This window comes from Hemiscyllium ocellatum, chromosome 9 (assembly GCF_020745735.1).
Source record: "Hemiscyllium ocellatum isolate sHemOce1 chromosome 9, sHemOce1.pat.X.cur, whole genome shotgun sequence".
NCBI lineage: Eukaryota > Metazoa > Chordata > Chondrichthyes > Orectolobiformes > Hemiscylliidae > Hemiscyllium > Hemiscyllium ocellatum.
Window position 1 is genome coordinate 48,024,379 of NC_083409.1, and position 13,471 is coordinate 48,037,849.

Below are 13,471 nucleotides of genomic sequence, written 5' to 3' on the forward strand. Positions count from 1 at the left end.
GATACATTTTGTTTGGTAAGATGAGAGACAGTATACGCTCAATGGTTAATTTCAAGGGTGATGAAAAGAGAAATCTGGTGGTTCTGCACAAAACTTTAAAAACAGCAGGACAAGTTAACCAAAATATTTATTTAAAATGTGGAATTTTAGGCTTTGTAGATTGCAGCCCAGGGATGCAAAGTCAGGACGTTGTGCTAAATCTAAATAAAAGGACTGCACGGTGGCTCAGTTATTAGCACTACTGCCTCACAGCAGCAGGGACCTCGGTTCAGTTCCATCCTTGGGCAGCTGATGTATGGAGTTTGCACATTCTCCCTCTCTGTGTGTTTCTTCCAGGTGCTCCAGTTTTCTTGCACAACCCAAAGATGTACAGGTTAGAGTGCAATGGCCATTCTAAATTGCCCACAGTGTCCAGTGATGTGGAAGTTAGGTGGATTAGCCTTAGGAAATGCAGGGTTACAAGGATAGGGTCAGGGGTGGGTTAGGGTGGACTGCTGTTCAGAGGGTGGATGGGCTGAATGGCCTGCTTCCACCTGTAGGAGTTCTATGATTCTGACACTGTTTGGCTGCAGTTGACATAGTCAGATTCTAGGATCTGCAGTAGGAAAGCTGTGAATGATTTGGAGAGGATAGCTAAGAAATTTGTTAGAATGGTTCCCAATGGAATTGCAGTTGTGACTTTAGTGGAAAAGATTAAATTTTCTCTTATGGAGTAGAGAAAGATAAATGAAGACTTGGCTATAGGTAATTAAAATTATGAATTTTGACAGTAAATAAAGAGAAACTGAAGGCTTGATAATCAGAGCATTATTTTACATTATCCAATAATTTTAACCGAATATATTTTAACTTCTCAGAGTTAACTGTAATTGCTGAAAATTGATTTAGTTCTGAAAGTTTGGAAACCCTTGTAATTTCTATGAAAAATGCTGACGTACTTATTTTAAATGGGTACCTAACATTCATATTGAAACTTATAGGATCCACATTACCTAGTTGGAAGCATGCAAGTGTAGCATGTGAGTGGGTGTAGAATGCACATGCGAGGAATACACAGAGACAGGGGAGATATGACGTGACAGGTGACATTTGTACCTGTTTAATTTACCCTTGGGACAAAGGCACCTTGCATGCTGCTGGTGTGCAAGTACAAGCTGCTGCTCAAACAGGAGGGCTGTAGTGTGCAGTCAGACAGAATCATTGTTTAAATGGAGAAAAATAACTCAGTAGCAGCTGTAAACATTGAGAAACAGGTTACTTTCATTGGATCTTCAGGGCAAACATCAGTAAATAAGAGAGGTAAAATCATCAATCAGCAGATGGAAGAATTGACTTTGTTTCTTTGTATACATAAGATCAAAGATTTTAATCATGAGAAAGACACTTTTTACACTCCTCCCAGGAGTAATAATCAATATAATTAGTTTTCCTGTGTATTCTGTGCCATTCTGAGGGCCTGATTATCAAAGCTTACTTTTCAGCAAGCAAGTAATGATTAGTATTTGTTGGAAATTTAATGTGTTCTTCCTTCCTTATTGCCATTGTTACAACTGTTCAGATTTCCATACCCTCAGTCTCTTGTACTCATGTCCCTTTTCTTCCTCTCCTGTATATACTTCTCTTCTTTGCCAATTTGTTGTCTCCATTTCCTACATCAATTATCTTTTTGGATTGTAATGCATCAAATTCATTTCACATTGAATTCTTACGAATAGAGAAGTGATTGGAATGCCACAGTTCACATGGATTTAAGCATAGATATTGGAGATCAAATGAATTTTTGTTTTGGTCTGAAATAGGATTTATACAATAAAAATGTTAGTTAAATTCGTTAAAAATCTTTGTTAGACTGTTATAAACGTTTGGTATTGTAGCAACACTGTCATTCCAATGTCAATTGTGCAAAACCTTGTACATAGTTAAAGTGAGTATATCCAAATAAAATAAATTGAGGCTCCCAGTTATTAATTGACAAATACAGCACATAGCATATTACTAAATCAAATGGATTGGGTTTAATTCATGTGATGAAGCTAGCTGCTTAGTTGAAGTAATCAGTGCTGCTGTAGTAGCTTCAACATCTTGGAATAGAATAGATCACATTTTCTGCTTGTGCATACTGATAAAATGTTTGTTTGAGGTTGGGATCAAGCTGTGAAATGCAATTGTTTAGTTAAAATAGCGGTTTGGCAATCAGCATAAACTTTGTATCTTCCTGGTTTACATGGCTGAGTGCCATGCCAAATTTGTATTTGAGTCACGAGGAAAACTGGAGAAAATATTTATTTTTCCCCTTATCACGCCTCCTTTCCTGAAGCTGCTGACTCATGCTGTGTCTGTAACCCTTGAATACCTTCTTCAGAGAATTTTTGTGTATTTCTAAACTGTGAATGTGGATCAGGCATTCACTAATTAAGAATATCCTAAATTGATTGTTTGTTTTACTTTTTTTTATTCATTTAGTGAGTTTTGAAACGATTTGTAGCTCAGGTTGAGGTTCTGGATGTAGGTTTGCTCGCTGAGTTGGAAGGTTCATTTCCAGATGTTTCGGCACCCTATTAGATGACCTCATCAGTGGGGCTTATTCACTCGCTGGGCAGCATTTATTGCCCATCCCTAAATGCCCTTGAGATAGTTGTGATGAGCTGCCTGATTGAACTGCTGCAGTCTGAGTGTTGTAGTTTAACCCATAATGCCCTTAGGGAGGGAATTCCAGGATTATGATTTCGTGACAGTGAAGGAATGGCAATATATATTCCAGGTCAGAATGGTGAGTGGCTTGGAGAGGAACTTGCAGGTGGAGGTGTTCCCACGGGTCTGCTATTCTTGTCCTTCTAGATGGAAATGTTTGTGGGTTTGGAAGTTGCGAACAGTGAAGAATTTCTTCAGTGCATCTTGTAGATAGTACACACTGCTGCTACTAAGTGTCGGTGATGGAGGGAGTGGATGCTAGTGGATATGGTGCCAGTCAGACGGGCTGTTTTGTCCTGGTTGTTGGAGCTGCACCCATTGAAGCAAGTGGGAAGTATTCCATCACGCTTCCATTATCACTACCTTGTAAGTGGTGGACAGGCTTTGCTGAGTTACCTACCGCAGTATTCGTAGCCTCTGACCTCTTATAGCTGTTGTTTATAGAGTGAGATTCTAGTCAGTAGTAACCCCCAGGATGTTGATATTGGGGAATTCAGTAATGATAATGCTGTTGAATAAAAGGGGCAGTGGTTACATTGTCTCTTTATTGGAGATGGTCATTGCTTGACATTTGTGTGTTGTAAATGACAGGTCAAATTGTGAGACTAGCTGAGAGGGAAAAGGAAGTGTACATAAGGTCTAGGTAGATGAAGCTTTGGAAGAATATCGGGAATATAGGATCAATCTGAAATGAGGAATTAAGAGGGCTAAAAAGAGTCATGAAATATCTTTAGCAAACTGGGTTAAGGAAAATCCCAAAGCCTTTTATTCATAAGGAGCAACAAGGTAACTAGAGAAAGGGTTGGCACACTCGATCACAAAGGAGGAAATTTATGTATGGAGTCAGAGAAAATGGGTGAGATTCTTTGCATCGGTATTCACCAAGGAGAGGGGCATGACGTATATTGATGTTAGGGATAGGTGTTTGATTACTCTAGGTCAAGTCGGCATAAGAAGGGAGCAAGTGTTGGGGACTCTAAAAGACATTAAGGTGGACAAGTCCCCAGATCCAGATAGCATCAATCCCAGGTTATTGAGAGAGGCGAGAGAGGACATGGCTGGGACCTTAACAGATGTCTTTGCAATAGATATCCTTGAACACTGGTGAGGTCCCGGAGGATTGGAGAATTGCTAATGTTGTCCCCTTGTTTAAGAAGGGTAGCAGGAATAATCCAGATAATTATAGACCAATGACCCTGACGTCAGTGGTAGGGAAGCTGCTAGAGACGATTCTGAGCAATAGGATCTATTCCCATTTGGAAGAAAATGGGCTTATAAGTGATTGGCAACATGGTTTTCTGCAGGGAGGGTCATGTCTTACCAACTTAATAGAATTATTTGAGGAAGTGTTGCAGCTGTACAGGACATTGATTAGGCAACTGTTGGAATATTGCGTGCAATTCTGTTCTTCCTATTGGAAAGATGTTGTGGAACTTGAAAGGGTTCAGAAAAGTTTTACAAGGATGTTGCCAGGGTTGGAGGATTTGAGCTACAGGGAGAGACTGAATGGACTGGAGCTGTTTTCCCTGAAGTCTCGGGGGCTGAGGGGTGACCTTATAGAGGTTTACAAAATTATGAGGGGCATAGATAGAATAAATGAACAAAGTCTTTTCCCTGGGTTGGGGGAGTCCAGAACTAGAGGGCGTAGGTTTAGGGTGAGAGGGGAAAGATATAAGAGAGACCTAAGGGACAACCTTTTCACACAGAGTGGTACATGTATGGAATCAGCTGTCAGAGGAAGTGGTGGAGGCTTGTACAACATTTTAAGAGGCATTTGGATGGATATATGAATAGGAAGGGTTTGGAGGGATATGGGCCAGGTGCCGGCAGGTGAGACTAGATTGGGTTGGATATCTGGTAGGCATGGACGGGTTGGACCGAAGGGTATGTTTTCGTGCTGTACATCTCTATGACTCTAAATGACAAAATTGATTAATGAAGGAAGAAGGGCTGTAGATGTCATAGACATGAACTTCATAAGGCGTTTGATAAGACTAATGGAGAAAGTGAAGTTGCATGGGATCCAGGGTGTACCAGCTATATGGATAAAGAACTGGCTGGGCAACAGAAACAGAGAGTAGTAGTGGAAAAGAGCTTCTCAAAATGGAGACCGATGACCAGTGGTGTTTCATAGGGATCTGTGGTAGAACCATTTTTGTTTGTGATGTACATAAACGATTTGGAGATAGGTATAAGTGGACTGATTAGCAAATTTGCAGATGACACTAAGATCGGAGGAGTAGTAGATAGTGAAGGGGACTGTAAGACAATACAGCAGAATATAGAGAGATTGGAGAGTTGGGCAGAGAAATGGTAGATGGAGTTCAATCTGGGCAAATGGGAGGTGTTGCATTTTGGAAGATTCAATTCAAGAGCGAGCTATGCAGTAAATGGAGAAGTCCTGGGGAAAATTGATGTATAGAGAGATATGGATGTTCAGGTCTATTGTTTCCTGAAAGTGGCAAAACAGGTTGATAGAGTGGTCAAGAAGGCATACGGCATGCTCTCCTTCATCGAACAGGGTATTGAGTACAAGAGATGGCAGGTCTTGTTATGGTTGTATAAGATTTTGGTTAGGCTGCATTTGGAATACTGCGTACCAAAAGGATATGGATGCTTTGGAGAGGGTGCAGAGGAGGTTTCCTGGTATGGAGGGCCCAAGCTATGAAGAAGGGTTGAGTAGATTAGGATTATTTTCATTAGAAAGACAGAGGTTGGCAGGAGGGTGGGGTGGGGGGAACCTGATTGAGGTCTACAAAATCATGAGCGGTATTGACAGGGTGGATAGCAAAAGGCTTTTTCCCAGAGTTTGGGACTCTATTATTAGGGGTCATAAGTTCAAAGTGAGAGGGGAAAAGTTTAGGGAAGTTATGCATGGAAAGTTTTTTACGCAGAGGGTGGTGGATGCCTGGAACACATTGACGGTAGAGGTGGGCATGATGGCGTCATTTTAAGATATACCTAGACAAATACATGAATGGGCAGGGAGCAAAGGGATCCAGACCGTTAGAAAATAGGCGACCGGTTTAGATAGAGGATCTGGATCTGCGTAGGTTTGGAGGGCCGAAGAGACTATTCCTGTGCTGTAATTTTCTTTGTTGTTTGTGATTTGTCAGCCCAAGTCTAGATATTTTTCCAGATCTTGTTGCATTTGAACATGGATTGCTTTAGTCTCTGAGGAGTTGCAAATGAGGCCGAACATTGTACAATCATTGACAAACGTCGCCGCTTCCGACCTTTTGATAGTGGAAAGATCATTGATGAAGGAACTGAAGATGGTTGGACCTAGGACAGTACCATGTGGAACTCTTGCAGAGAAGTCTTGGAGTTGAAATGACTGACCCCCAATAATCATAACCATCTTCCTATGTACCAGACGTGACTTGGATAGTTTGCCCTGATACCCAATTGATTCTAGTTTTGCTAGGGCTCCTTGATGCCACAGTAAGTCGAATATGGCCTGATTCTCACCTCTCTAAATGTACACGTTTTCTTGTTGGAAAGACCGCATTGTTTCTGGACTGCCTAATCATCTCCTTCTCCAAAACAGGGAATATGAAGTCTAATTGTATTAGACTTATTTTCTTTTCCCTCCTTTTTTGCTTTTTTATGGGATGTGGTTGTTGCTAGACAGACCAGTATTTGTTACTCATTCCTAATTGCCTTTGAACTAGACCATCTATGGTCTTGGTGAAAATGAGGACTACAGGTGCTGAAGATTAGAGTCAAAGTGTGGTGCTGGAAAAGCACAGCAGGTCAGGTAGCATCCAAGGAGCAGGAGAATCGACATTTCGGGCAAAAGCCCTTCATCGGGCTTTTGCCCGAAACGTCGATTCTCCTGCACATCCATGATCTTGACTTGCCGGACCATTTCAGAGAGTAGTTGTTAACCTGAAGCTATATGTAGGCCAGACTAGGTAAGGGGGAAAATTTCCTTCTCTGAAGGGATGTTGCACCAGGTGGAGCTACTGTTTGACCAACAAACACTGATAGTTTGATCACTGCGACTAGCTTTCAATGCACAATTTGTTAATTGAATTTAAATATCACAGCTGCTGTTGTGGGATTTGAACCCATGGCCATTCGTCTAGCATTAATCAAAGCTTATGACTACCAAACAGATGACATTACCACTATGTATCACCTTTCCAGTGCAGCTACTACTACAAACTAAACTCCAAGTCTTGATTATGTATTTCTGCTCTATGTGACTCATCACCACTGCAGCCTAAGGTGCATCCACCTGCTAAAATATTGTGAGTTGAGGAAGTTTAAAAAGGGATTTCAACCTTCTGTAAAAATTTAGGACTGCAGTTTCCTAATGTTTGGGTTTATCAAGGGAACAGAACAGGATTGGAGTTATTTCCCTCTGGTGAAATTCGGCACCATAGTGGCCTCCATCCAAGATTCAATTCATTCATTACAATATATACTTGCTTTTTTTGTAAAAATTTAAGGAGACTGTTCTCTCAGCATGAATTTGTTTCTTGACATGTAGCAGAGGAAAAATGTCAGATGGCAGTTTCTCTCAAGGTATATTTGTCCTCTATCAGTGGCCTGAATTGTAAACTCTTTTTTTAATCTTCCTTCTGATTAATCATACAACAGCCCTAATTTCCTACTGGGCCATTGATGGCAATAACTAGGGGTCACAATTTCAAGATTGTCAGCAAGAGAGCTAGGAGTGAGATGAGGAGAAACTGCTGAATTGTTATGATTTGGAATGTACTGCCTAGGTGAATGGTGGAGTTGGATTCCACAGGAGGTTTCAAAAAAAGAATTGGATATTTATTTGAAAGTGCTTAGTTTAGAGGGCTATAGCAGTAGGGTTGGAAAATGGGACTAGATAGATAGGTCTTTGGGGAGCCAGTACAAATATGTATTCTACAATTGTATGATTCTATGCTCTCGTCTTTTCCACTTAGGTTCTTTATATAGATTTCTTTGTATTCTGTATGTGCACATGGGACCTTGATTTGGTGATTAAGAGCTGACTGCTTGTGTACAAATTGTGAAGAGTCTGTATCCAGCGCCCTGTCAAATTCTTTGGAGTAATAGAGAGGATTGGATAATGAATTGTCTTTTAGGGTTATATTTTAAACATGAATTATAAAGAAAATTACAAATGACAGCACGTGAACAAGAAAGAGCTTGATGTTAGTGAGGCGTGAATACCTGGGATGATGTATAATGACTCAGGAAGATTATGCAATATGTTTTCCCATCTCTAACCTAACCAACACACTTTCTGAGGAAATCTCAAATGTTGACAGCCTCAGCGAAGGATAATTAATGTGGGTTTGCTTCAGCCTTAGCACTTAAATATGTAAATAATACTTTTGTTTGCGCTGACTCAGTCTGAGCTCCAGGTAATTGTTGCATCCTCTGAGAAAGTGAGAAAATGGGCCTTCCACTAAATACCCAGAAAACAAAGCCCTCTTCTTTCTTGATCCCACAATCAAACACCTCCCTCCATATTAAAATCACCAGTGAGATCCTGGAAAATATTGGCCATTTCTAAATCTTAGAAGCTTCCAGTCAATGAAGGGATGCATAGATGACCACATTCACCATTAGCTCCGGCTTTGCCCAATTGAAGAAGACAGGATTTGAGAACCATGATCTCGCCCCAAGACTAAGATCATGATTTACCAGGCAGCGGTGATCTTATATACCCCATATGCTTCAGACACTTGGATGACATGCAGCAGGACCCTCAGATACTGGAGGATTACACCCAATGGTGCCTTCACAAGATTATCCAAATCCAAAAGGTGGTCCAAAGTAGTGTCCACTTCCAAGTTAAGTTCCCTAACATTCAAAAGCCAGGGCGTGTAATTCATATATGCCTGACTTTAAATTCCCAAAGCAACCGTTGTATTTGTAACTCAGTTGCAGAAGAAGAACCACAGGAGGATAGTGAAAACACTTTAGGGATGCCCTCAAAACATTTCTGGAGAGATCAAATCTACTTACCAACTCATATGAGACACGTGCTTGTGACTGATTTGACAAGGGGAAAGCTAATTCCAGAAGGTCCAAATAGATTCCTGTAGTCTCTCGATATGGAGAGAATTTGAGGTTTCAAAAGGAGCGCAAACCTCCAAATAACCTACTGACCCAATCCTTCAAACACCATCTGTCCCACATGTGGCAGAGTCTGAAGATTATGCATTGAATCTAGCAGCAATCACATAGCATGTCTCTAAATTAGCAATGTGCAAAATGGTCTGTTCTCAGTCATTTGAGACAGAAATGTTGACCAAGTCACTCGGAATGCTCGATAGTACCAGCACTTATTCTATGCATATTCAAAGAGGCAGATGAGATCTTTTGTTTAGTAACCTACCTGAAAGATGGTATCTCATGCAGTACCGCATTGCAGGGCAGACTAGATTCTGTACTCCAGTAGTGAACTCTCAACATCTTCACTGCAAGGCATAACAACCATGCACCTTACATTTGGATAATTTTATTTGTGTGAACTTTCTAAGAATATCATTTTGGGTAGTGGGTACTTTGAAAGGCATATTGGTGAATTAGATAAGAGGTAAGGCCTTATCCTGCCCCACTCTTCCATTCTCTGTGAATATCCTGCATTTAGGGAAGAGATTTTTGTGCAGTCAGTCATACACTAAACAAGACTATATATGGCATGAATCTGGAATCTAAAGTGCCAAGTTTACATTTACAAGCTACTAAGAAAAAGTAATGCTAAAGGGAGGTGATCTGATTCATTATTAGTTTTATTGAGTCATACGGCACAGAAACAGATGCTGCAGTCCAACTTGTCTGCGCCAACTGGATATCTTAAATTGATCTCCCATTTTCCAGCATTTGACCCATATCTGTCTGAACCTTTCCTATTCATGTACCCATCCAGATGCCCTTTTAAATGTTGTAATTGTACCGACGTCCACCACATCCTTTGGCAACTCATTCCATACACTCATCAGCCTCTGCATGAAAAAGTTGCCCATCAGGCCACTTTTTAAATCTTTCCCCTCTTGCATTAAACCTATATCCTCTAGTTTTGGACTGCCCTGGGAAAAATACCTTGGCTATTCACCCTATCCATGCTCCTCTTATAAACCTCAGCTTCCGATGCTGCAGGGAAACATCCCTAGCCTACTCAGCCTCTGCCTATAGCTGAAACCCTTCAATCCCAGCAACATCTCTCGATCTTTACTGAACCCTTACAAGTTTAACAACATCTTTCCTATAGTTTTGAAGGGCAGAAGAGAGATTGAATGAAAAAATTGAGTTCTTGTTGACTGGGGTTCCAAACAATGATTTGAATGTAGTAGCCTCACAGCGTCAGAGACCCGGGTTCAATTCCCGCCTCAGGCAACTGTCTATGTGGGGTTTGCACATTCTGCCCGTGTCTGCGTGGGTTTCCTCCGGGTGCTCCGGTTTCCTCCCACAATCCAAAAATGTGCAGGTTAGGTGAATTGGCCATGTTAAATTGCCCGTAGTGTTAGGTGAAGGGGTATGGGTCTGGGTGGGTTGCGCTTCGACGGGTCGGTGTGGACTTGTTGGACCGAAGGGCCTGTTTCCACACTGTAAGTAATCTAATCTAAGACAGTTTAGCATTTCATGGTGAGTCGAATATCTCTAAATCTGCAAGATATAAAAGCGTATGACTCTACAAAAGGCAACAATTTGCTCAGGAGGAGGCTATGTTATCTTAAAACTCGATGCTGAGCATTATTAGAGCATAAAATATCTAACCCACAAGCAGAAGTCACCATGACTATTATATTAATAGAATACCTATCAGAAGCAAAACCCAAAACTTTCTTAACTACTAATCTTGATTACTTCATGCAGGAAATCAGTCCTGACACCTGGTATTCTGGTGGTCAGTTTCCTTGGTGTCTATCGCTGTGACAATGGGTTGCTGCTAAAAACGAAAATGTGCAATTTGAATTCTTGCTTGAGTTGGCATTGGTCAAATTTCATGTTAAGTTCTAAATTGTTTCAAAGGATTTTCAAAGTGGAAAAGTTTGAACATTAAGCTATGAGTTAAGAGCCTTTTTTAAATGAGCCTTTTCAATCCAAAGAATAACCTAGCTGTGAATTGGGTGACCAGGGAACAGCATAGACTCAAGAGGAAGAAAGCAATTGAGTATGGGAAGGTGGGTTAATCTAGCTGAAAAACAACTCTGTTAGACCTAATTGCCTTTCCTCTCTCATTAATTAATTATTTTTTCTCTTCCCTTAGATGCCAAAGAAAGCGATTTATTCTCAAACAGAGCTGAGAATGGACCCAACCTGAATGGACACAAAATGACCCCACTCCACAGTGCAACCAATTTCAGCTTCTTTTCCTGAGAAGCAATGATCTGCATACAGTGACGGTAGAGAAATGTCGATGACAACCGGGTGCCCGGCAGAAGTGATGCCATCACAGAATGCTAGTCGCTACTTCAGTTACACACTAGAAAGCCACACGGTGGAAGCTTTTAAAATAATGAATGAGATACGCTTAAACAAGCAACTCTGTGATGTGACACTTCAGGTGAAGCACAATGCTCTGGAAGAGGAGTTTGTTGCACACAAGATTGTTCTTGCCTCCTGCAGCCCTGTTTTCAAGGCCATGTTCACCAATGGTTTGAAAGAATGTGGAATGGAGGTTATACCCATTGTGGGCATTCATCCTAAAGTAATGCAACGCTTGATCGAGTTTGCATACACAGCTAGTATTACGGTGGGAGAGAAATGCGTGCTACATGTAATGAATGGAGCAGTGATGTATCAGATAGATAGTGTTGTTAAAGCATGCTGCAAATTCCTAGTGGAACAATTGGATCCTAGTAATGCCATTGGTATCGCCTCATTTGCTGAGGAAATTGGCTGCCAAGAGTTGAGTGAAAAGGCAAGAGAGTATATATATCTGCATTTCAGTGAGGTGGGTACAAATAATGGCTATTCTACTTGATTTTGGATGGGTTATTGAAACATCAAAGCTGCTTTTCGAACCTGGGAATGGGAGGAGACTGTTATATCTCCTGAGTTTGTTCTGCCATTCAGTCAGATTGTAGTTGACTTTGATTTGATTTACGTGAATTTATCCATATCCCTTGTTACCCTTACCTAATAAACTACCAACCTTAGTTTTGAAAATTTCAGTTGAGTAAGCCTTTTGGGAGAAAGAGTCCCAGATTCCTGTTTTCTTTTAGTCTGCAGTAAGATGATCATTCTAGGCGTTTGACCTATGTTTGAAGCAAGTCCAGTCAGTAAGTCTTCCATATTTATTAGTGTGCTCCTTCGCAGATGGCTAATGGATAGTCATATTATCAGCTGACCAGTAATAACCGGGACATGACATTGGGCTGGGGAATTGTAAACAAACAGCTGGAGTTGTGGGTCTGATGGAAGCTGTGAACTGGTTCATTGTGCCTGTGAGCATTGATGAGGAAACTAGGTTAGATCCTGATTATGATAGAGAAGAGATAATCAAGGACTGATTAGGGATAGTCAACATGGTTTTGTGCATGGGACATCATGTCTCACTAACTTAAGTTTTTTTGAAGAAGTAAAGAAGTGGTTTGATGAATTGATGAAGACAAGATGGTGAATGTGATCTAGATGTGCTTCATGAAGTGGTTCGACAAGGTACCGGATGGTAGACTGGTTAGTGAGGTTGGATCACATGGAATATAGGGAGAACTAGCTATTTGAATATAGAACTGGCTAAAAGGTAGGAGAGACAGAGAGGGTTGTTTTTCAGACTGGGTGCCTGTAACCAGTGGTGTGTTACAAGGATCAGTGCTGGGTCCACTGCTTTTTTGTCATTTTATATAAATGATTTGGATGTGAACATAGGAGGTATGGTTAGTATGTTTACAGATTCCTCCAAAACTGGTGGTGTAGTGGACAGTGAAGAAGGATATCTCAGAGTACAACAGGAACTTGATCAGATGGGCTACTGGGCCATGGAGTGGCAGATGGAGTTTAATTAGATAAATGTGAAGTGCTGCATTTTGGAAAGGCAAATCAGGGCAGGATTTATGCACTTAATGGTAAAGTTCTGAAGAGTGTTGCTGAACAAAGAGACCTTGGAGTGCACGTTCATAGTTCCATGAAATTGGAGTCGCAGATAGATAGGAGAATGAAATAAGTGTTCTGTATTGCCATTATTGGTCAGTGCACTGAGTACAGGGGTTGGGAGGTCATGTTGAAGTTGCACAGGGCATCGGTTAGGCCACCTTTAGAATATGGTGTTCAATTCTGGCCTCCCTGTGAAAGGAAGGAAGTTGTGAAACTTGAAAGGGTTCAGAAAAGATTTACAAAGATGTTGCCAGAGTCGGAAGGTTTGAGCTGTAGGGAGAGGCTGAATAGGCGGGGATGTTTTCCTTGGAGTGTCGGAGGCTGAGGGTGATTTTATATTGAAGTTTATAAAATCATGAGGGGCTTGGATAGGATGAATAGACAAAGTCTTCTCCCAGGGTAGCGGAGTCCAAACCGAGAAGAGGATGAATTAAAAGGGATCTAAGTGGCAAATATTTTACACCGAGGGTAATGTGTGTATTGAATGAAGTGATGGAGACTGGTTGAATCACTATATTTAAAAGGCACCTGAATGGGTGTGTGAACAGGAAGGGTTTAGAGCGATTTGGGCCAAATGCTGGCAAATGGGATTAGATTAATTAGGATATCTGGTTGGCCATGGGCGAGTTGGACCAAAAGGTCTGTTTCCATGCTGTGTATCTGAGTCTATCTGAAAACGAATGTGCAAAATTTTGACTGAGAATAGATACTTTCAAAAATCTGTGTT

The 13,471-nt window shown here is 41.1% G+C and overlaps 1 protein-coding gene across 2 annotated transcripts in view; it reads left to right on the forward strand.

Moving 5' to 3' along the window:
- The window catches only part of LOC132819009 (kelch-like ECH-associated protein 1), a 66,906-nt gene that overhangs the window by 36,531 nt on the left and 16,904 nt on the right, over positions 1-13,471 (forward strand). For both annotated transcript variants that reach the window (XM_060830246.1, XM_060830247.1), the window contains one exon: positions 10,916-11,602. In XM_060830246.1, coding sequence (XP_060686229.1) covers positions 11,060-11,602 — 543 coding nt within the window. In that variant the 5' untranslated portion in view covers positions 10,916-11,059. The remainder of the gene's footprint in view (positions 1-10,915; positions 11,603-13,471) is intronic.